Source organism: Phycodurus eques, chromosome 10 (genome assembly GCF_024500275.1).
Source record: "Phycodurus eques isolate BA_2022a chromosome 10, UOR_Pequ_1.1, whole genome shotgun sequence".
Classification (NCBI taxonomy): Eukaryota; Metazoa; Chordata; class Actinopteri; order Syngnathiformes; family Syngnathidae; genus Phycodurus; species Phycodurus eques.
In genome coordinates this window covers 13474108-13498103 of record NC_084534.1, presented here as the reverse complement: position 1 = coordinate 13498103, position 23996 = coordinate 13474108, and the positions used below count along the sequence as shown (strand labels likewise).

General features: G+C 40.1%; 2 protein-coding genes across 5 annotated transcripts; one reads left to right on the top strand and one right to left on the bottom strand.

Moving 5' to 3' along the window:
* Positions 1-1448: 1448 nt before the first annotated feature.
* On the bottom strand, positions 1449-9502 carry psma5 (proteasome 20S subunit alpha 5). 2 transcript variants are annotated; one of them, XM_061687708.1, is made up of 10 exons: positions 9451-9502; positions 9130-9180; positions 8684-8750; positions 8455-8581; positions 7393-7460; positions 7218-7325; positions 7080-7138; positions 6897-6999; positions 6700-6786; positions 1449-1790 (listed from the first exon to the last, which is right to left on the bottom strand). In XM_061687708.1, exons 2-10 carry the CDS (start codon positions 9156-9158, stop codon positions 1713-1715), a joined length of 726 nt encoding a protein of 241 aa, XP_061543692.1. In that variant the 5' UTR covers positions 9159-9180; positions 9451-9502; the 3' UTR covers positions 1449-1712. The 2 variants fall into 2 exon arrangements, with proteins under 2 accessions (XP_061543692.1, XP_061543691.1); XM_061687707.1 differs by having other exon boundaries at positions 1450-1790; positions 9400-9499.
* On the top strand, positions 6236-23974 carry LOC133408620 (matrix remodeling-associated protein 8-like). Of its 3 annotated transcripts, none has more exons than XM_061687706.1 (12): positions 6236-6255; positions 11993-12019; positions 12437-12739; positions 14805-14906; positions 14989-15122; positions 16289-16468; positions 17847-17988; positions 21493-21651; positions 22095-22119; positions 23157-23245; positions 23330-23398; positions 23465-23974. In XM_061687706.1, exons 3-12 carry the CDS (start codon positions 12511-12513, stop codon positions 23485-23487), a joined length of 1152 nt encoding a protein of 383 aa, XP_061543690.1. In that variant the 5' UTR covers positions 6236-6255; positions 11993-12019; positions 12437-12510; the 3' UTR covers positions 23488-23974. The 3 variants fall into 3 exon arrangements, with proteins under 3 accessions (XP_061543690.1, XP_061543688.1, XP_061543689.1); XM_061687704.1 differs by lacking the exon at positions 6236-6255 and adding an exon at positions 10985-11204; XM_061687705.1 differs by lacking the exons at positions 6236-6255; positions 11993-12019 and adding an exon at positions 10985-11204.
* Positions 23975-23996: the final 22 nt, after the last annotated feature.

Below are 23996 nucleotides of genomic sequence, written 5' to 3'. Positions count from 1 at the left end.
CGTTTCAATAACGTCCCCTCCACGGCGGCGCGTGATTGGCTATGACTAGAATAACCTGCATTTTCATTGGCCGCCAGGACTCTTCCTCGACTAGTTAACGTCGAATATATCCTAGGCTTTTAGCGCCTCGTAGTGGTCTATCTAAACCCAGAAACCCGTTATGATACTTTCCGCCCCCCCCCCTACCTTTGTATAAAATTGACGATTCCAGGAAGCACTAAAAATGAAGTGCTCTGCAAGGGAAACAAAAGTCCACAAACCTTAACCGCTGGTATTTTCTGGGGGACCCAAAGAAAAAGGACATATCACTAAGATTAAACATCCAAAGTAATATGCCACCCTTATTTGTGATTTGTGTGTGAAATACTTTAAAACATACTTACAGAATTAGAAGTCTAGTTTAATATTTCTTATTGAACATGGTGTAAAAGTCAAGAGTATTAAAATTGAGCTAGTTTGAAAAAAAAATCTTATTTTAATTTAGTTAAAAGTTATAGTCATTTGGAGCAATTAGAAATGATCGAAGAAGAATGTAACTTTTCTGACATTAATATTTTTTATTCATTTTCACAATGGTTGCGATCATTTGAAGTCTCCAAAACTATACTGCATTAGCATATGTCCTCACGGAAATAAAAAATAAAGCATCTCCAAATTTGAATGACCACAGAAATGTAAAAAAAAAAAAAAAAAAACGCAAATTTTTGAGACACACGCTCTTTGTTGGACAGTAACAATATGCCAAATGCACAATGTTGCAACCAAAAAGACAAGCTCATAATTATGCAATAAGGGCCTTATTTGGTCACTTTTTTCTGGATTGATCCATCTTGAATTAGTGAAGTGTGAGAAACCATTAATCTTGTAAAATGTTTTTCCACAATAGAGGTAATGTTAATTGTCCTAAAACCTATATGATTTTCCATAATCTCTTTCATATTGAGTTCCATCCATCTACTTTCTATCGAGCTTGTTCTAATTAGGGTCGCGGATGAGTTGGAGCCTGCACAGTTGATTTTGGGCAAGAGGCAGGATACACCTGGACTAGTCGCCAGGCATTCACAGCTATTATTGGATTATTATATTACTTTCCAAATTGTGTGTTATTTCCCGACCAGCAAAGTTACCTGAATGTTACTGAACTTTAAGATTGTCTATGCCACAAAACTGGATGTGTCATGGATGATCACCAATGCATAACTAGAACTTTGTTTTGAGTATAGACACAAACTTTCCACTGTAGGAGAAAAAAAGTGAAAAATGTTCTTTGGCGTATTATAAAGGACAAAACCGATAAGGAAGCCACACATAAATAAAGCTGCTCATGAGAGAAAGAGGCAGTTCTGGAGTTCATATAAACAGTTGAGTTGTGGCTGGAGGGTAGGAAAATAAAGGTACTGCATAGTGACAAACTCTGAAAGTACAGGGAGAAACAGTGGCGGGAAAAAAAACAGTCATTCAGTTGTGGAATACAACAGTTTAATTGAAGTACTGATTTCTTAGGAAAAAAAATACCCCACAACCCTGTTTTCTTCCTGCCATTCTCTACAGATGTTGATGGGCAAGAAGTCAATTAGCACATCACACAGACAACCTCTGATAAAATCCAAAAAGATCTGAGTGCAGCGAACTGAATGCGCTGATGGAAAGTTGTGTTTTGTTGCTGAAGCCAGGTGTACTTCCTGTTCTCTTGTGCCTGCACTGAAAGTCATCTAAATATCTTTGATCACATCTTCCAGCTCTTCTTTGGAGTACATGTGAAAGGTCTTCCCTGGCTCCACTGTTGCCAGCTATAGAAATAAAAAACCTTCGTAAAACTCTGCATTGACATCCAAAGATCCATACACATTGTAAAATGAAGTTAATATCGATTGCTGTATTTCCTCATATAGTGGCCTAGGGTGTCTATTTATTCAACTACAGAGCTATTGGCACCGACGGGGCTGTGGTATTCATTTGCAGGTAGGTCTTAATATGTACAGATTATTTTTATAATAATGGATTATAACTTTGTATCAGTTTTCCTGCAAATGAATATCAATTGATCTGTTTTTTATGGCACTTGTCCTTATCAAGGTCGCTGGTGACCTGAAACCTATCCAAGCTGACAGGACAAAAGGTAGGGTACACCCTGGATTCGTTGCCAGCCAATGGTAGGGCATGCAAATGATTAATCATTCCTAATACAGGTTAGACCAGATGTTTACATACACTATACAGGGATCTCGTTTGATGTGTGTCCCGCGTCAGAGGAGCACAAAAATTATCAAGGATGCATAAAGTACGATCAGTATGCGTATTTGGACGCACGGTTTAGTAATCTGGCGTGGTGCTGGAAATCCGGCGTATGATTTTTTTTGGGACGAGACAGGACTCTAGAGTCCGACTAATTTGGTTGCATATGCTTCTTAATTTCTGAATCGTGCTGCAAAAATTAAAACAAAAAATAAATAAAATAAAAACAGAGGGTGCGGTGCGTACAGTGGTTTGAGGAAGAATAAAAACTTCTGCGACTTGAAAGCAGAAACACGATGGGTTTCATCGCGGTTTCTAGACCAATCCGAGATAGTGAAGAGCGGGGACCCTCCATCTGATTGGCCGTGTGCGTGTCTGTGTGCATGTGCCTGCGTGTGCGTTTGAAATGCGGGCGCTCAAGGATACGAAGCTGTTTTCTGACGGCGAGCCGGTAGCTGCAGTTACAGAAAATTGAACGACATAAATGCAATTAGTTCCAAAGCCTAATGCCACCGCGACGATGTGGGAACATTTTTGATTCAAGCCAGATCAACGTGGCCATCTTGCTACCACCAACTAGCTGGTATGTCGAATTTGTATGGAGAGACAGACAACACAACTTAAAATCTCAAAATGACAAAAGCCATTTTAAACAACCATCCCATCCAATTTCTTCAGCTGGGAACAAAAAAAAAAAAAACAGCGGGATATTTCCCGTTTCCCATAAGCTTGCAATTATGGAACCCTTTGCCCAACAATGCAAATATAAATGTGACTATGGGGCAAGTATGCTCACATTATATAAATAATAGCGTTACTATTGCAAGAGATGTAGCTATTGAACATGTTGACAAAGCAGCGTTGAAAGAAAGTCTGCAAACTTTTAAAAAGTAGTACAAATTTTGAATCAAAACAGGTTGCTTTGTTCTACTTGTGTTGTCATTAATGTTGCTACTTAGCCTTTTTATGACCCAACTGGAAACTTGATTGGCAGTATATTGCCTGTTATGGCATTAATGACTGTTTATACCTCTGTGCCAAATTTTAATATTTGTTCCAGTGCAATTTTTGTGAACAGAGCCTGAGTCTGTTTCAGGTGCAGGTGTGTGTTGTGGCAATGACGCGTATGGTCTAACAATGTGGTATATGGTATATAAAAAAATAAAAATAAATAAATAAATAAATAAAAAAGATGGCGCCTACATGGGTGGACACCTTGGTAACGCGCGCTCTAGTATTGTCCTTGTATTTGTCTTTTTCGTTTCCTGTTTGGAGACATTATGCGACTTATGTACACACGAGAGAGGACTTGCTAAAAATTAGGGAGTCTACTCCAAACCTTTCGCCAACTTCACAAATCCACAAAGTTTTTTCTCGGAGTTACTTACTAGTGGAGCGGCTGCACTCTTTGGCGCATGGAGGAGACAAAGATGGCGCCACAGAGGGAAGCATGCAAGTTTAGCTCCGACAGCAAGGATTTCGAACGCAACTTGTGTCAATTTACCTGGCAAATCTCTAACCTCTTTAACTAACAAAATGGACGACCTTCATCTCCTTACAAAGACCAGTTAAGACTTTGCACGTTCTTCCGCCCTCTGCTTCACCGAGAATTGGCTTTTTGAATGCATCCCCGATGACGCTGTAGTGCTGCCCGGCTTCCAACTTCACAGAGCGGACCACGACACGGAGCTATTGGGGAAAACAAAAGGTGGTGGGATATGCTTCTACATCAACACAAAATGGTGTACTGATGTCACGGAGCTCAGCACACACCGCAGGCCAGACTTGAAGTCGCTGTTTTTTAACTGTAAGGTCATTCTACTCGCCGCACGAGTTTTTTTCATTCATGCTTGCGAGTGTTTACATTCCCCCTAGGCCAGGGGTGGCCAACTAGTCAGAGACTAAGAGCCACTTTTTTTTTCTGTGTTACTGCAAAGAGCCACATCATACACATGGGTACACATGAACATCATCTTTTAATCATGTATGCACGCATACACAGACCTCTGCTCAGCCAGATCTAATGAAAATAACCACACCAACATGATAATATCAGTAATTTTCAACAGTTAACATTGTGTGCACTGTCTCACACACACAAACTCTCAGTTCATTTTTGACGCATGTCATGTGACAGCTCCTGAAGTGCCGCATGAAACTAGCCGCGGGTTGGCCACCCGTGCCCTAGGCTAACACGTTTGCCGTACTACAAACGCTGGCTGACCAAGTAAACGAACATGTAAAAAAAGCACCCAGATTCACCCCTCATTATTCTTGGGGACTTTAACAAAGCAAACCTCAACCACGAACTCCCCAAATACAAGCAACAAATTGACTGTCCCACCAGGGAAAACAACATTCTAGACCACTGCTATACCATGCTGAAGGACTCGTACCGTGCTATTCCCCGTGCAGCTCGTCTGATCACTGCTTAATTCACTTAAATTACAATTGGTAACCAACTACAAGTGATCATCCCCCCAGCAGAAAACAATAAAGGACTAGCTGATGACTTGAACACCTTCTACTGCAGATTTGAAAAGGACACTTTCACACCCCACACCCACAAACAACTGCACCTTAACACACCTGGCTGTCAAACTCCTTAAGTTTACAGACGACACAACAGTCAGTCATTGGTCTCATTAAAGACGGTGATGAATCTGCATATCGACAGGAAGTGGAGTGGCTGGAGTTTTGGTGCGGCCAACACAACCTGGAGCTGAACTCGCTCAATGTTGTGCATGATGGTGGAGTTCAGGAGGCATCCTTCGCCACAGCTGCCCCTCACACTGTCCAACTGCCCTGTGTCAACCATCATGACCTTGGTGCTTCCTGGGAATTACAGTCTCTCAGACCAACATCAACTCCAACCTCAAAAAGGCCCAGGAGAGGATGTACTTCCTGCAGTTTCTGAGGAGGCACGGTCTGCCACAGGACCTGTGGACTGAATTCTACACAGCAGTCATTGAATCGGTTCTGTGTTCATCCATCAAAGTCTGGTTTAGTGCTGCGACAAAGGAGGACAAAAATCAGACTGCAACAGACAGTCAGGGCTGCTGGAAAAAAATATCGCTACCCACCTACCCACTATTGAGGACTTGCACGCTGCCAGGACAAAGACAAGTGCAAGTAAAACCGTCTACACATCCTGTTCACCACCTATTCCAGCTCCTTCCCTCAGGTAGGTGCTATTGAACAATGCAAACTAAAACCAGCAGACATTCCAATAGCTTCTTTCCTCTTGCCATTAACTTATTACACAGCTGGCTTACAATTTCATTGTAACATGCTGCCAATTTTGCACATATCTGTCGGGACACTTCTACATTATCTGTACACTCACTGTTTTATCACGCCGTACTATTTGCATACTGCTGTTGATTACTACTGCCCACTTATGTGTTTGAGAACTCTCTTGCACCCTTTGCACAATCGCCACTGTACCAGATCATTGCATTATTAATCACTTTAAATTGCTCTAAATTGCTTGAGGACTGTGCATCATTTGCACAATTGCGTCAACTACCGGAGACAAATTATTTGTGTGTCTTGTAACAAACATACTTGACCAATAAAGCTGATTCTGATCAGTCATAATAAGGAGAGGTTAGAAAGGAGGTGTCTATTTGAGCTGCAGTTCATGTGTGTTTAAGGCCCGCGGCACACAAGAGCGATGTTGCCAATTGTGACTGAACTGGACAAACGTGGAAAAACACAGTCTCCCAACTCATACCCCCACACCAGGCGATTGACCCTGACACACATAACCATCTCGCTGCAATGGAAAAACAGCGTGATCGGGAAACAACGTTTTGAGGCGCCACATATACTACAGTATGAATTTATTGAACCACAAACAACTATGCGCAATTGCCCTGGCTGCTTGCGCAATATTATAATTTTATAAAGAGCAGAAATGTGCAAGAAATAAAGGAGTGTGGATAATTAAGAGGCTCTTGCTCGCCCCATTCACTGACTGCACTTGTTTACTTCGGCAACACGCATCGCCTTTCAGCAGTAAGTACATATGAAATTATAAATATAGTAAAGTAGTATTGTAAAAGACAAAATATATATATTGTACATACTCCATAGGTACACCATGGTGGCGGACGGCTTGATTTCGCTTAATGCCAAGAAATGTTTGTTTTTGTTGCAAAAGCTCATGTGATAGGACATGGCATTTCTGAAAGGCTGTTACATCTGCAACGTTGCGATGATGTTCACCTGCGATTCATATTTCGAATCGCAGCAAAACCAGTGGCCAACGGTCAGCATCTCATAAACTAATGTCATAAACCCACGTACTGCTCGACAGTTCAGTGGTGTTCAGTCACGTCGGTCTGTGCGGCGGGCTTAAGTGGATGTTGCTCTCGGCTCTTAATCGAGGCATGGTGTCTGTTAGACCGGAGGCCACTTATTTGAGGAAATGGGGCATATGTTCAATTAAGGAGCACACACCTCAATGTTGGTCGCGTTGAGCTTTTCCTCCATCACCTGCTTCAGAATGGTGAGAGATGACTTGATGGCATCTTTTAGCGTCATCGACTGCAAGATTTAAACACAAAAGGCAACGTTTAGTGACTTCCGCCCCAGAAAAAAAAATATCCACAGCTGGGTTAATCTATTGAATAATTCCAGCCGATTAACAGCTCTACCTTGTGGTAGACTTCTTGCAGTGAGCTCTGTGCACCCTCAGATGCTGAGCCTATTGCCCGAGCGTCACACTGCACAAATGTTCCTGAAGGGTCCATGTGATACCTGAATTTAAAGAAAAAGGGTCAACATGGCATTTTGTAATACTATATCTTTAATGTGCACAAATACTAATAGTGATGTACAATTGAGGTCCTTTTTCATCCACCCCTCCAAAAAGAAGTGCGACTCCAAATGGTCGACTCTGTAGTGGCAGCAGAAGAGACATTAGAAGACACACTGACATCTCATATTTAGAACAGATAAAGAGCGAAGACACTGACCATTGCACCAGGGTCAGCATCCTCCTCCCCAAACTGCAGCGCCAAGTTGGACACCGCCTGGGTCACGCTCTCGACTGTCATGGTCTCATCGTAAGTGAACCAGTGGTTCTGTGAACAAGCATATAATGTAGATATGCCACAGTGGATAAGCAAGGTAAGCTGCAGGCTTCCATACCTGTGTTTCCACTCGGGCTTTGTCAATTAGAGTCTTGGCATCAGCTATCAAGCCACTCATTGCACAACCTTTGAGGAAAGAAACAAAGCAGAAAAGATGTGATTATTAAAATCATTATTCATGCAACCTTACTTTCTGTATAAGGGATGTGTTTTCATGGATAAACGTGGTTCAGACTTTGCAGTCCCAGCTACTTGCAGATTTCAAATGTGAAGAATTTTTTTCAAAATGTTCAAATATATCACTACATCTGCAAAGCCTCCCACATAATGTTTTTGTTTAATTTCATCATCAAATAAGCATATTTATGCAGTACCCTACAAATCATTGTCATCAACTTCATCGTACTGCATGATTGTATACTCTAGAATGTGTTTAAGGAGTCTGGGAGTTATATTTTGGACTTGAAATTTAGGGAGGCGGGGCATTTTTAGGGATGGTGTGCGTTATTTGCAGATTTTCACTGTTTTTGGAATGTAACCCCCATGGAAGACGGCTGTTTACTTTGATGAGAAAATAAACCATACAGTTGTCTCTAAATTAACTATAAAACCAGAAATTAACATGGTATATTAATCTCCACCTAGACCGTGCAATACAATACAGCTAAAGTGACAATGATTTGAGAAGATGTGGAGACTCAACTCTAACACCAGTAGTAATCTCCAACTGCATCTAAATAACGTTTGAATTCACCATTATTGTTTTGAATTTTTATTTTACAGTTGCGAAGATTCTTTTTACACACACGTTTTATAAAGTTAAAAAGCAAGATTCATGAAGGTGACTCAGCTTCTGCAAGCCATCATTTGCTCTTTTATATACACAGCACATTATGCCATGTAAGGGTGAGTAGTTTTAATTTAGTTTTATTAAACGTATTTTTCGATGTTTTATGATAGCGACAGTTCTACAATGGAAATTATTATTTGACTTTCCATTAAATACTATTATTCTAAATTTCTAACAAATCAAACAATAAATTCCAGGACCTCAGAGGTTCCACTGTCCTGCAAAAACTAGCTAAATGTAAGTGACATTCACTGAGGCATCTCAACTTACCAATGTGACTGTCGATCTCCACAATCTTCTCAATGCTGTTGGGCTCCATGAGCGGAGATGTGATCCTCTTCTCCACAGCCAGACACACCCCCTCTGATGTCTGGATACCAATGGCTGTGGAGCCAAGCTTGTAAAACAGAATATAAGATTAAGTGATTAAAAGAAAACGGAAAAGCTTTAAAGTTAAACATTGTGAAATATTTAGGAGGTCATTCAACAGAACACTTACTTTTATAGCCTCAATAGCATATTCAACTTGGAATAACCTTCCTTCAGGAGAGAATGTGTTGACGCCTCTGAAAAACAATGGACCAAGAGTGGTGATTATTATTAATTGCAAACTGTTACTGGGAAATAACATTCTGATTGAGATGTCACAAAAACGTCAGAGTGCAATATTTTGATGTCTACAAGGCCATATGGAAAAGAAGGCAGTGTACAACGAAAGTGAAAGGAGATTGGTGCTGAATAGTTTCCTACGTTAGCTAAACATTACAAAACAGAGACACAGTTTTAGTTAAGATTGGATTTAACGCGACCACTTAAACATTAAGACTGTCGGTACAAACACAAGAAACATGACTGTGTTCCCTGTAGTTTGTTCACTAGTAGTAGCAACAAAAAGCAGCCAATAAATGACAAAGCAGTTTGTGTTGCAGCGTTGTTTCCACCAACCTGTCATATTCCGATCTCGTCAGGAACATCGTTCAACTTTGAACAGAGGATCTAGAATACAAACAATTAGGCTGAAATGAGAACATACCAACACTTTATAATATTAAATAGTTGTAGACTAAGTTCGCTTTGACAACCGTGGCTAGTTACTGTTAGCGGTGGAATTAAGCATGCTAGTTATCCCTCGCACATGGAAAAAAAAAAACTATATAGATTTAATCATCATCAAATGATGTCCAAAGAGTACAAAATAACCAAGTCAGTACATGCCTCTAAATCCTTGAATTTGGTAACTTTTTGTTTATCTTGTGTGGCACAAACCCTTGAATGAGTTCGCTAGTTTCTGGGAATCGTTGAGTGTGTAACACCAGAAAAGGTCCGTGTGTTTACAAAAATGAATGGAACCTCTCTCTTTCTTTCGTTTATTGAAACTAGTTTGAGTATTTTTCAAGTTGATTTGCCACCAATCGACTAATCATAATTGTCATTTAATAGCTCGATAATTGTTCATGACATAGGATGAACATGATAGCTTTTGATTTTTAGTGATGGCACAGGGTTACAAGAAAACTGTACAGTAATACTGTGTACGAAAACCATGTTAAAGGATCCTCTCGTCTATTGTGTTATGAATACGCTTCGGTGTAAGCTATATTAATAGATAGCAATCGTATTGTTAATAACTGCTACTATTTAACTTATTTTTTTATTATTCTTATGCAGGGCACCATGAACTCCACACGGTGGCACTATTACAGTAAATAAGAATCAAAATAAACTTAGAGCGGTATAGAAGATGGATGGATGAATGGATGGATGGATGGATGGATGGATGGATACAATGCATGCCAGTGACTCAAAGTCACGACCCCTGATAGGACAAGCCGAAAGTCACAAGAATAAGAATACAATATGAATATATATGGTGGTTTCATGGTACTGATTAACCCATCTGCCACACAGTCGAGGGGTTCTGGGTTCGAATCCGGAACAAACTCCTGTATGGAGTTTGCATGTTCTTACATGTTTGGTCAAATGAAGATTAAATTGTCCATAGGTGTATTAATGTGAATGGTTATGTGCCCTGAAATTAACTGCTAACCATACCAGGATGTACCCCCGCCTCTCGCCCAAAGTCAGCTGGGATAGACTCCAGCTCGCCGTGACCCAAATGATGACACAAGCTATAGAAAATGGATGGTTGGGTCATCCAACCATCCAACTTGGATGGAATAATAAGAAAGTGAGCTGGGAAAGACTCCAGACTCACTGTGGCCCAAATGATGGCACAAGCTATAGAAAATGGATGGCTGGATGGAATTATATCATATCTATATACAGTATTAACATCTCTGTGTCTGATTTGATCTAATCATAGTTCAAACGTTTTCCACCTGATGAATCTAACTGAAATGCAGCAAATGTTGAGAGTGAGTCTGAGCCCTTTAACTCATTCACTGCCAGGCCTCTCAGTTTGATACTATTGGTATATACAGTAACTGCCTGTTAATGGCCGGAATGAGTTACTAGCAACATTTGCCTCATACTCCTGGCAACAATAGTCCAGTAGTCCTCTTTACAACAACATTTGCTCCAAAACAGGAATACAGTACCACGAAGAACCAGCCTCACATTTCACCATTTACCAAAAAGGGATTTTAATGTGCTCATGGCTTGTCTCACTGGTGTTACTGTAAGAGAATGATTAGGAGTCAAAAGTAAACAAATGAAAACAAACAAACAAAATACAAATGTACCCAATGAAACAAGCAGGATTTTCTCTGGCATGTCACGGGTAAAGTTCTGAGAGGAGGGGACTGCTTGTGTCAGGTTTCATTTCTCTGGGTGGAACGGTTCACCTTGGTTGTGTGCAAAAGTCTGCACTACTTCAGTTGGGTCTCGACACTAAAACATTGACAAGTTGGTGGATGAACAAACACAAGACTGATTGTTTTGTTTCTCACAGGGACATTATTTAACCTGAAAAAAATATATAGAATTGTTACTATCCAATAGAAGCAACATGAAGAGTCACCAGGAAGACATAATTTTTCAGGCTCTGCTCTTCATCCACAGTAAGTGTGACTGTAATGTCTTTATTTCCCTTTGTTGCATTATTACTGTACATGGTATCAATTCCTATTGTTTATTTACTTATTAATTTATTCTCACAATCTCTTCTAAAGGGCATAGAAATGGTTTGTTAATACGTTAATAACAATGTTTTAGACTCTTTATAACAGTCAAGGAGCCTTACTGTAATGTGCAAGACATTTGATACCATTTAATGAGATACCACTTATACTGTAACTAGCAAATGGTACAACAACAAAGCTAAATTTGAGTTTATTATAAGAAAACCAGCGGAGATTTTGTTGTTGTTTTAATGACTTACATCAACATAACTTGAGTTTTAACAAACTCATTTTATAACTCTTGATGGTTCTAGTAAAACAGCATACACACATGACAATTAAATACAAACATGTATTGTCAATTAAGTATATATTTTTTTATAAATCAAATTAAAATGCAGTTACAAAATGTATACATACAAAAATACGCTGTTCTGGCGCTCTCCCACATTCCAAAAATATGCCTGTTAGGGTCATCGAAGATTCTAAATTGTCCATAATGTGATTGTGAATGGGTTTTTGTCAATACGTGCCCTGTGATCAATGGGTGAGCACTCCAGGGTGTACTTTGCCTCTTGCCCAAAGTCTTCACCAAAACTTTGTTTCTTCATGTAACTATAATGAATGAGTCTAAAGTAGATTTCATTATTGGTAAGCGGTTTAATTATCCCATCTCGCAAATAGCTCATTATGGCTGTCTAAGTGATTTAACTGTTTTTGTCTTTCAGTCTCTGTGGTCTATTTCTTCACTGCAGGTGTGTTACAGCCGTGTGTGTATGTGTGTGGTTTTTACTAGCGGTTTTTCAAAGTGCGTGATGTGGATGTCATAGGAATTCAGGCGAAGCAAAGCAGCTAGAGAATAATAAGGGGGAAAAAAAATTCTTTAAATCTGCTGACCAAACTCAACTTTAAATTCGTAATTTTGTTCTGTCTCCGTGAAAACTCTGGAAAGTAGTCTCTCGAAAATTGGTCCATGAGCATGTGTAAAACTGTACCATGTTCAGACAATAATACAAAAAGCAGTGTTATGCAATGATTTCAAGTGGACTCATTACTGTCTGCCATTAATTTTCATAAAGGCCTTAAGGAAGGCTCACTGTCCCACACTTTGAAAACCCTTGATTTGTGCCAACATGCTTTCCTAACTGCATTTGTCCATCTGTGGCCCTCAGTGCAGGGCCAATCAGATAGCAGCAGCGTTGTAGCGGCTGGCTACAATGTGAGCGCCCCGGCCGGCTCCAGCGTAATGTTGCAGTGCTTCAGTGGTCGTATGGTGTGGACCAGGGACAACCTGAGGGACAGACAGAGGGTGGTCCACTGGGACGTTTACCGGGCCCATGTGGACCACGGTATGGAGAGAGTTTTGGACATGTACTCTGCAGGAGAGCAGAGGATATACAACTCCTACAACCTGAAAAGAGTTGGCCTCAGCCAGACAGCCTTCAAGGATGGAAATTTCTCACTCGTCATCAAAGGTCACGCTCACACACTTTGATGCTTGTTTGCATTGTTGTGGATCTGTGAAGTGTGGTGCATTTAAGTACTATTTTGTAGTTCTTCAAATTGTCACTACTTACATTACTAGTTTTTGTCTGTGTGTGTGTGTGTGTGTGTGTGTGTACGTGAGCGAGAGAGAGACTTTTTTTGAACGGAATAGTCGATTCAGCCATTTTCTATGGTGCTTTTGCTCATTAGGGTCACAGGTGAGCTGGATCCTATACCAGCCGACTTTGGGCGAAAAGTGGAGTACACCTCGGACTGGTTGCCAGCCAATCGTAGGGGACATAGAGACAGACAACCATTCAAATACACATTCATATTTATGGGAAATTTTGAATCTTAAAAGACCCTATACCATGCATGTTTTTGGAATGTGGGAGGAAGCCGGAGTACCTGCAGAAACCCCACGCAAGCATGAGACATAACATGCAAATTCCACAGAGGAAGGCTGGGGTTGAGATTCAAACCGTAAACTTCAGAACTGTGGGACAGATATGCTAATCACTAGGTCACACCGTGCTGTCTTACATTGAATATTTATATAGAGGCTACCCGTATACGGTACATCGTATATTTTTGTATGTAATTTTGTCTTTACTAATTAACTGTAAAACATTCAACATGGCGGCACGGTGGATGACTGGTTAGAGCGTCTGCCTCACAGCTCTTCCCGGTTAAATCCGCCTGTGTGGAGTTTGCATGTTCTCCCCATGTCTGCGTGGGTTTTCTCCAGGCACTCCGGTTTCCTCCCACATCCCAAAACCATGCATGGTAGGTTAATTGACAACTCTAAATTGCCCGTAGGTGTGAATGTGAGTGCGTTTGTATGTGCCCTGCGATTGGCTGGCAACCAGTTCAGGATGTACCCCGCCTCCTGCCCGAAGATAGCTGGGATAGGCTCCAGCACTCCCACGACCCTTGTGAGGAGAAGCGGCTCAGAAAATGGATGGCTGGATGGATATTCAACCATTTTAACCATTATTAGGCCTATTACCTTTTAAATAATTCTATTGCTAACCTAATGCAAAACATTTGATTACATATAAGTAGCCTACAAATTTTCCATCACTATCTTTGTTTATTGGATGGGAGAATTCTACTGCCTTATAGCAAGCACTTAGTGTCCATTTTGTCCTTTGAACTAAGCTTATGTTAACCAAATAAGTTTCCTTTGTCACAATCCAATGGTATCAATTTAAACTAGACGCAGAAGCAGGCACAGACGTTTGTGGAAAATGGTTTATTGAGAAGGAATTTGGAGTTAGACCTTTGAGGTGTAATGGCGGGTCGTCGAGACAGGAAACGTGCGCGAGGCGGTGGCGTGAACAGGTGGATGGGCTTGGCGGCGTGGTTGAAGAGGTCAGCAAGGCGGGGAACACGGAAGGAGCACTGAGGAGGAACATGGAGGTCAGAACAATTGCGAACAAGGCGGCGCTTACATGCGAGTACAGAGCCAGTGTACTAGAGGTGAACGTTAACACTCTGGCAGGCTTAAATGCAGGTGATGATGAAGGCTGATTGACAACAGGTGCGCTGCCAAGGTGGTGCTGATTACTGGGAAGGGAGGGAGAGAGAGAGAGAGAGAGAGAGAGAGAGAGAGAGAGAGAGAGAGAGAGAGAGAGAGAGCGAGAGAGAGCGAGAGAGAGAGAGAGAGCCAGAGAGAGAGAGAGAGAGGGCGTGAGCGAGAGAAAGCGAGAGAAAGCGAGAGGGAGAGAGGGGCGCAATGCGCCAACAAAGGAACTACAGGGCATAGCTCATGGCATCCTTGCCCCATTAAAAGAGTTATATGAAATGTTTGCCTTTACAAAGATAACTAGAATTGGCACAGGGTCAAATTTTGGAAATACATTGTGGTCATCAACTTTGTAGTTCTAATTACTGTTTATTTTTTGTTTTTCAAACTGTGCTTCTGTATTATAATTCATTAGGTTGTGCAAGTGTACTTAATTTTGTGGCCTGTCAGTACACTATGTTTACAGATTGAATGTAATACTTTTTTCCCTGAGTTTTTCCTAATACAAAATCATCTGTTGTTTTTAGATGTGACAATGAATGACAGAGGTCTGTACTCTTGTAACCTCCACCATCTCTACTGCCACTTGTACGAGACGGTCCGAGTGCAACTGAATGTCACTAAATCACGTACGTCACCGTCTTCAAGTCTGATGCGTAATATAGTGATGCGGTAAACCGGGCCCGTGACCTTTTCTTTGCGCTCCTCCAGGCCGGAAAGAGCAGCGCTACTGGGATGGCCACAAAGCGGTGTACGTGGTGCTGCTGGGGAGCACGGTGGTGCTGCCGTGCATCAACAGGAGAAACGTGTGGACAGACTGGAGCAACGAGGAGGAGGATCAGCAGGTGGGTCTCACATCATCTTCGACGTCAAGGGTGGGCAAAGTGTTCATCCGGCCCACTGAGCACTTACGAGGTGAGTCAGAAAAGCTTCAGGATTGGTGTCTTAAAAGAAATAGTATATAGTATTTCAAATTCAAACTACAAGTTTTCCCCTTTGTAATCCTCCTGGAATCTAACACTTTCCCAGACTTCTCTGCCACGGCTTCACGCACTTCTCAAAGGATTCTTCCGGGATCCCCCGCAACGCTGTCGTGGCAGCCATATTGATATTATCCACGTCTTCAAAACAGTCTCCCTTAATGACCCCCTTGAGTTTGAGGAAAAAGAAAGAGGGGAAAAAAATCCCACAGAGCCAGGTTGAGTGATATTCTTCTTGGCCAGGAACTGTGGGATGCTCAGGGCATTGTGAGTAAGCACATTGTGACGGTGACCACAAGTTGTCCTGACACAACTCTCGCCTCTTCTCGCGCACTGAACAAAACAAACGCCGCATCATCTCTTCGTAGACGTGCTGCTCTATCATCAGACCCACACTAAAGAAGAAAACTATCTTTTCTGAGACCAGGCCTGGAACCTTTCTGATGCACTTCATGCATTATCAAGAGTCCTGTTATGTTTTGGGGATTCATTTAGCAGTTTTCCCCTATTTGGTTGATTAAAGTCTATTTACTCATTTTTCTATGAATTGATCACATTAAGCAATTGTTTAACATATTATAAATAATGATTTTTAAAAAACTCAATTGTACATACGTTGAGTGTGTGAAGAGTTGTTTGTCTACAGTGTGTTCCCTGCCATTGTTTGGAGACCAGAACAGAGTGTACCCAGTCTCTTACCTGAAGTCAGCTGGGATAGTCTCCAGCTCCCTTACGACCCTAGTGAGGATATAGAAAATGGATGTTAGCACGTTTAATTTTTATTAATTTGATTAAATAATTGGTTCATAATTAAATGAATATAAATAATGCAGTTGAAAATGAGATACTTATTTAATTGATAAAATAAAATATTTTGCATAGTTTACATACACATTTTAAAGTTTTTATTTATTTTTACTTCATCTACAAATGACCTGACCCATCTGTCTCTAAATGTGGCCCTTGAGCACAAAGGTTTGCCCACCCCTGTTCTATAGAAGGAGGGTGACTGAAAGATTTGCGATCCGCAGGTGGTCCACTGGGACCGTCAGTCCCCGGGAATCCACCACGATCGCGCAGACCGCTTAGTGGACCTTTACGCCTCAGGGGAGCAGCGTAGCTACGGACCTTCGTTCCTCCGGAGGAAGATGAACATCAGCAACCAGGCCTTCTCGGAGGGAGACTTCTCACTAACCATATCTGATCTGCAGGTACTGTACACTTTGTACGGTATGTGTGTGTAATCTCACAAAGAAGCAGACAAGTGTGTGTGTGTGTGTGTGTGTGTGTGAGAGTAGTCATTTAATATAGTGGTGAGGAAGTCGAAACTTAAATCTACTTATTATTACTATTCTCGCAAATATACTATATTTCTAAAGTTAATACATTTTCACAAAAATGTAGCATTTTTGGCATTTATCGAGTTTAATATAGTTGCGTTTTACTATTTAGTACAGTGGCCTGGAAGTGCAAAACAATATAACAAATTGTAAAGCACAATTACATTTCCGAAAACACATTAACAAAAATCGAAATACTTTAACAAAAACAAAATCTGAAACACTTTTACAAAAGACGAAACAAATTACAATTGAGACAAGCCGGAAAGGAAACGTCCAACATTATTAGGATTGCCACGCATTTTCCTGGAAGGACACACCCTGCTCCAATATTGCTGGCTGCAGTACACGTGCCACAGCACTATGATTGTCTGCTGTATCCCGGTTGGACACACTCCACTGCTTCCAGATGGGAAAAGAAGTATGTGACTTACAAAGTGTGGCGGCGTTAATATAAATGCCATTAACCATAAACCCTGTCGAACACTGTGCAAGGTGGTCAAATGTAAGTGTTTCACAATTTGTTATATTGTTTTGCACTTCCTGGCCACCGCAATTTACAGTGGTTAATCTTCTTTTATACTTGTATGACAATTACAGTATGTTACAATGTTACTTAAAAGGAGAGAGAGATTATGTCAAATACAGGATATAGCACTGATTCAAAGACAGACTCTCTCCTACTGATCACTTTTTAAGTGGACGACACTACAAGCATATGTGATTTTTGTTTCAAATACTGTAGTAACAGTACATTTTTGGACACGTATACAATGTTTCCAGAGTCCTTTCCTTATTTATGCAGCTCTTGTGAAGTCCAATTTTATTGCTCCATTGAGGCAGGTATTGCATTAAGTTTAATGAAGTGGAACAAGAATACCAAAACAAACGGTACGTCATGTGTCTGGAGGCGCTTAATAAAAGGCTCTACGAGCCATTTGCAAGCCCGTGCAATGCTGCAATGACCAACTAAATAGATTAAAGCCTTTTTGCCCCAGTTTGGGTCCTGAACCACAGTTTGGGAAATCCTGCTTCATGCCATACTTCAAGATTTTAATGCTTTCAATTATATTATTTTTACTGTAGTTCGCAATATGCGCATATGGATGTTTCGAGTTCCATGAAAATTACAGGCCTTCTATAGAGACTTCATCCATCTTTACACTGTTGGGTTTATACACAAACTGTATGTAATAATGGATTTGTTGACTCTTGAACTTGATTGTTTATACGTGTGTTGACTGTTTAGGCCACTGACCAGGGGGTGTACTCATGTCACCTTCATCATCATTACTGTGGTTTGCATGAGAGGAGACAGTTTCAGGTCACAGTTGAACCACCGGTGATTCACGCCACTGTCCCAGTCAAAGCACTGCCCAGTGCAGACAAAGGTAAACTATTATTACTGTACATTTATTATAAGAATTTTTTTTCCTGTGTTCTACAAAAAAAAAAAAAAAAAAAAGTATTTTCATCATTCAAAAAAGAAGCCTTGACTTTAATTAATATTTTGATATAAACTAGTTCCATACATTACTATTACTACTATGTTTATTACAGCCCAAAAAATGTAATTGATGCTGAATCAGCAAATATATTTAAGAAAAAATACTGTACAATTGCATGGAACTGTTTGATAGAAATATTAAGTAGTTTCTTTTTTCAGATAACAATTAGTTAAACACAAAAACGTATACATTATTTTTGGGGGGAGGGTTAACAAACCATTTAACAGAAAGGTATGAATTAAAATAAACCAAAATTCAAAATGAATGTTGTGAAAAAAAACGGTCATTAAAAAAGCAAGTCTCATGGTATGTTTACTAGGGTTTTTGTATGACTTTCCTGATTGGCTGAGATATATCACATGGCTCTGCATTCAATTTTGAACTACCATTTAAGTTATTAAAAACAAAAAGAAACAAGTCTTTACCCTCATACTGACCCTGAAAATGTAAGTACAGTAAAAGTGTGTGCTCACTCCCTTTCACTCTCTCTGTCCCACACACACACGTCAGTGTTAGTGCTTTAACAGGCTTGAGCTAAAACTATCATGAGTATAATTATGAGCAAAAAGAAAAAAACTTCACATCTGTTCTTTGCCTCCTTTTCTCTCTCTCTGACAAACTGCTGTGATTTCAGCTTCCATCTTCTCAAGATGAGAAAGTCCCTTTTTCTGCTTGTTTCATTTGTTTTTCTTGCTTTCTCAGTAGTCTGATGCCAATTCCCCAAAAACCGCAAACGCACCACCCAGTCATCATGTATAAGGCCTCGCTTAACCGCCCCTAAAACAGCCTTTTTCATTGCGGACTTTTAATTGCCTCCTCTCATCGTGTGTCTGTTTGTGTATTTGTCTGTGTGTGTTACAGGAAGTGGTGTTGTTTTTAGTGTATAAACCACAGTCTTAATTTCTTAGCATAGGAAAGAAGAAGAGAGGAAAAGTGAATGCAGACGGTCTGTTTTGAGTCCTAGCTGATAATGGTATTTGTATAAATGTGGCAAAATCATTGAGAAGGTTTTTGGAGAAATTCCTATGGTTAAATCTGTGTGTGTGTGTGTGTGTGTGTGTGTGGGTGTGTGTGTGTGTGTGTGTGTGCGCTAATAATATGATCTCATTCCAGTGGAATGTTATCCACAGGAGTTGAAATCCATCTCTGCCCTCACAATTAATCCTCTCTCAGAGCTACAGAAGAACCGCCAAACTCCCTTTAAAAAATGTTTTTCCACATATGATTTAATTATAATGGAAAAGTTTAATTTCCCCTTACGGGATTATAAGAAATATAAATAAATAAATAAATCCGTTCTAATGTCAAACATAATTCCTTTCCAGGCAAGTAGAATGTTAAAAATTTTTAACTGTCATAAAAGTGAAACAATAAGTTAACCACATTTAATAAAGAGATAAACAATCAAATGTGTGCTTGCCTACAGGGTGAACAGATGTTGCATTGCATGTACAGTGGACATAAAAAGTCTACACGTTTCCTGCATCTTTTGGTTAAATTCCAGATTTCACAACCTAGGGCATTTACTTTAGGAGGTTCAAATGTATAAAAATACCATAGTACGTTGGACCCAAATGCACAGAGATATGTAAAAGCTGATCATCTTATATCCAACCCCTCTTTCTCTGACTGTCTGCTGCCATGTTGACTTTGGCTCCGATGGACAGCATGGAAGCCTTACTGGACTTTTTTTTTTTTTTTTTCCCCCTCTGAAAAATCCCACATGCTAAGGTTTATTTTCCTGTCTTCTTTCGTGAGGAAAGTATTTTTGGTTGGAAAAAGGGAGAGAGGGGGAAAAACAAAAAGTGCCGAAGTAGTCTAACAGCTGGTGAAAAACCGACAGGGGAGGGAGAGTTGAATTAAGGAGAGAATAAGATGTAGGTCATCTCTCCTTTCCTTCATCCGCCCATCAGAGGAGCAGAGAATCCACAAACATATACAGTCTGTTGCTCTCAGAGATCAAGTTAGGGGAATTAGGGAAAATAATCAAACGGATCATATTTAGAAAGCTCCAAAAAGACATGCAGGTCAGTACAGTATGTCTGTGTACAGCCTTCCTTCACAGGCACTTGTCATTTTTTACAGTTTTACTGCAGAGAACAACGAGTCATATGGCATGACTGTTTGCTTTTGGCTCACATATGCTGAGTGTTAACTTCTTAACCTCATGCCAGCCAGCTATTTAGTCCAACTGGAAACGAGCTCACTATTATAGCACAGTCAGTAGATGTGCACGTTTGCAGAACAAAGAAGACTTGCTATTGCATATGTTTGGACGAAAATACTCTCGTGATTAAAAAACAAAACAAAACAAAAATAAACGGTAACTTTAAAGCAGGGGTGGGGAACCTACACAGTGTGGATTGGGCCCACACTATAATAAATACAGTATAATGGCACTAGATAGAGCGCAAACCTCCACTAAGGTTGAATTGGTGAAACAAAGTTTGTTAGTCCATCCCTTTATGTCACCAGTGCACTTCTTAGTTTACAGAGGATGGCATGAGATATCATAACTGTGCCATTTTTGTGACGTAACCAGTTAAGAGAGAAAATGTATTCCTCTAACAATGTGAAAACATTTTTTTTTTGTCCTTATGTTAGTTAGGAAGCTAGTTCCCGGTTTACAGAGAATGGTAAAATATTTTTGGGACATGACCCTAAACTCTCTTGCACTGCTCAATTGTGACTTGAAAAGCGCGAAAAAGTAAAATCCTCCAACAATTTTAAAAATGTTAATTGTGGTGCGCTGTATTTGTTAGTCTGTCACTAGAGCTTTTACAACAATCCAAAGACACATGAAGCTCACTGAAAGCTTATGTGAAGCCACATTACGTGACAAGTGGAACTATACTGACCAACCATGGTTGCTTTCGGCACTTTATATAGTAATGGTAAGACACTTAACTTTGTAATAACTTGTTTAGCAAAATAATATTATGATATTGGATATATTTACTGATATGTGGCACAAACAAACAAAAAGATAAATCTCACATTTGATAAAAACTTGCATCTCACTCTAAAATGCTTGATGCCTCCGTTACTTTTGGTGATATTTGACCTCTTAAGTAGGCCCACCATCGTATACAAATTCCAAATGGATATGAGCCTTATAATATGCAAATACACGTTACGTATGGAGATCTTTCGCCATCTTAACATTTTCCAGTCAACAATTTAATGATTGACATTTACTTAGACTCCACCTTTTGTGTCGTCACGCAGGGGCTGGGGGCTGTTATTTGTGACTCAAGAAAAGACTTCAAAAAGGGAGAAAATAAATTCACTTACCCGCTTTTGTATCCATTCTGGCGGTTCTGGACTTGTGATGACGCACTGCTAGATTGAGCGATGCAACTCAAGGTTGTTTTGATCACTTTTCAGACGCCAACAAAGTGGAGTCACCGCGGGTCATCAACGTCGTCCTCCCCGACCACAGACATCACTTTCTCCTGCCTCTGGGCTTCGTCCTCACTGCCTTCCTCCTTTTGGCGTTCGTCGTCCTCATCATCATCCTCATCACACGCAGACGAAGAACAACAGGTCTGAATTAAACTGTTATCATCATTTTAATAAAGTAAAATAAATGTGCCTGAATAGAAATATATAGAAATTAATACAATTAAAATGAGGTACAAGTATTGGTGTCGTAACTAAAACAAATGTAATAATTTCTACACTTTTACATCACATGCTAGCAAAATAAAATATGATCCAATAATATATTCTAAATTAATACAAACCCAGAGAGAAATTAATACTCAGTTTTGAGTAACAAAAAGGTATTGATGTAAGATTTCCCTGACACCTTTCAGAATTATTGTAAATTAATGCTGTACTGCAAAGTGCAAAAAAAACAAAAACAAAATTCTAATCCATCTTTTGTATTTGTTCTCATAAGACTGTGCACTAATGAAGTGGCTGGTGATTGCAGATCAGTAGATGGCACCGAAATTCTATTTCTCACTGTGATGTTCTTGTTGCAGAATCATATTCAATGGACTCCACGAGGTATGTACTTGTTAAAACACATACTGTACACACATGATCAATGTGCACTCCTGAAACCAGTGTTCCCAACCATTGTGCATACCTGTAAAATTAATTGCCCTTTAGGTGTGCCTCACTTTTCCTCCCCACCCCCCCCCCCCCCCCCCCCATTTCATTTTTAGGAAAATTATTTACTACAAATAATGTAGATTTATTGATCTCTCTCTCCCATTAATGTATAATGACAGGCAAAACAATTAAATACTCCATTAGATGGAGATCAGCTGATCTATGGCATCGGGCAGGAGTGTGGGGTTGGAGCAGCTCAAACACGTGTTGTGATAATACCATTTGAAAATTTGAAAACACATGAGAATCTTAAAAATGAACTCTAAAATGCACAGGCAGCAAGTGGAGGGAGGTAAGAAAATGAGTTTTGTGCTCTCTCTAGGTGTTCCAATTAAGAGGCAAATGGCAGCATTTTGAACAAACTGGAGACCTTCTTGGATATCCTTGAGATCCAGTTGAAGCTAAGCTTAAGCACTAGCACAATTCAGCACACTATAGAACAACTAGGGCACACCAGTTGAACGACTGTTTTACAAGTGAAGATGTTCCCACTACTGCCTTCCACTGGACCCAGAAGTGTTCCTAGTGCAGCACAGTAGCTTACTAATGTTTTATTGCATACTAGCAGACCAAAAGCAGCACGAGTAGTGGAAAACATTTTACTATTAAGGCAATGGTTCTACTAGTGGGTTCTAGTTGTTCTACTAGTGTGCTTAATTGTCTCACTAGTGAGGACTAGGAGCATACTAGTACATGGTCCTTAAGCTAGATATGAAGGGTATCAAAAAATGCTCAATCAGCTTTCCATAGTGACTGACCAAATTGTATGACTTGCTTTATGACTTTATTTTTTTTTTTTAACTCAAATAATGACTTGACTTGCTTGGTTTTTGGCCACAGTGACTTGCGACTTGCAAGTTAAGACTTAAGATTTAATTTACTGAACTGACTTATTCCCATCTCTCTTAAACACAAAATCTCTGCATTAGATCCAACAGAAGTCACAGCAGCTCAGATGAGTTTGAGATGGATGTTGCAGAGGCAACGCTGACCGTCAGGGAGCCGGACGACAGACTCGGTGAACGGAAAGGAACCCAATAAATTTAGACCAACTTGAATTTGAGTGCATGTACATTTACACTTCCTCTCATCTGTTTTGAAGACTTCAAGAACAACCTGCTGAAAGAGGTCAACATGAACACGCCAAGTAAAGTCATTGATCTGGACAAAGGTAACGTATGCAAAAATAAAAGCATGAAATAAATTGAAATGAATCTGAGTGTTTTAACCCTTGTAGAGATGCAGAAGTGTCGCAAGTGAGATAAGTGACAACGGGGTCACTGGCTGGTCCAGAGGCTGCTCATCACGCCCACACTCCTGGGAGTTCTGGCAGGGGAGACTCCACAGAGACATGTGTTTGTGTTTGCCAAAATTCTTTGTTGTTACATCCAAACAACACACAAACCCACGCTCTCGTTTTCTAAAGACACAAACACAATGAATGTATTATTCATCATGTCACGTCGTAAATCCACGCTACTACAAGGTACCACAGTGCCACCTTGATGCTATTAAATGCAGGTGCAGTACTGTATTTTAAATAGCGCCTGACTCAGTTGTAAAATAGCAAATGAACGTTCTATTACAGCTTTGATATATCTGTCAAACTTGCATTCTGTTTTGGTCTGGACTAAAGGAACATTGAAGGGCTACTTATAGTGTATACTGCTCTTTGAAAATGTAGCTGTACAGTATATTACAGTAATAATAGAAGCAGTACATGACTCATTATGCTTGATTTCTTGTTTTGGACATTAAAAAATAAAAAA

Coding starts and splice junctions, on each gene's coding strand:
- LOC133408620 (XM_061687704.1), top strand. CDS start 11,153: ATGAAGAGTCACCAGGAAGACATAATTTTTCAGGCTCTGCTCTTCATC. Junction 14,907..14,988: donor ACTGAATGTCACTAAATCAC/GTACGTCACCGT, acceptor GCGCTCCTCCAG/GCCGGAAAGAGCAGCGCTAC. Junction 16,469..17,846: donor TAACCATATCTGATCTGCAG/GTACTGTACACT, acceptor TTGACTGTTTAG/GCCACTGACCAGGGGGTGTA.
- psma5 (XM_061687708.1), bottom strand. CDS start 9,158: ATGTTCCTGACGAGATCGGAATATGACAG. Junction 7,326..7,392: donor AAGCCCGAGTGGAAACACAG/GTATGGAAGCCT, acceptor GCTTGTTCACAG/AACCACTGGTTCACTTACGA. Junction 6,787..6,896: donor TGCAAGAAGTCTACCACAAG/GTAGAGCTGTTA, acceptor TAAATCTTGCAG/TCGATGACGCTAAAAGATGC.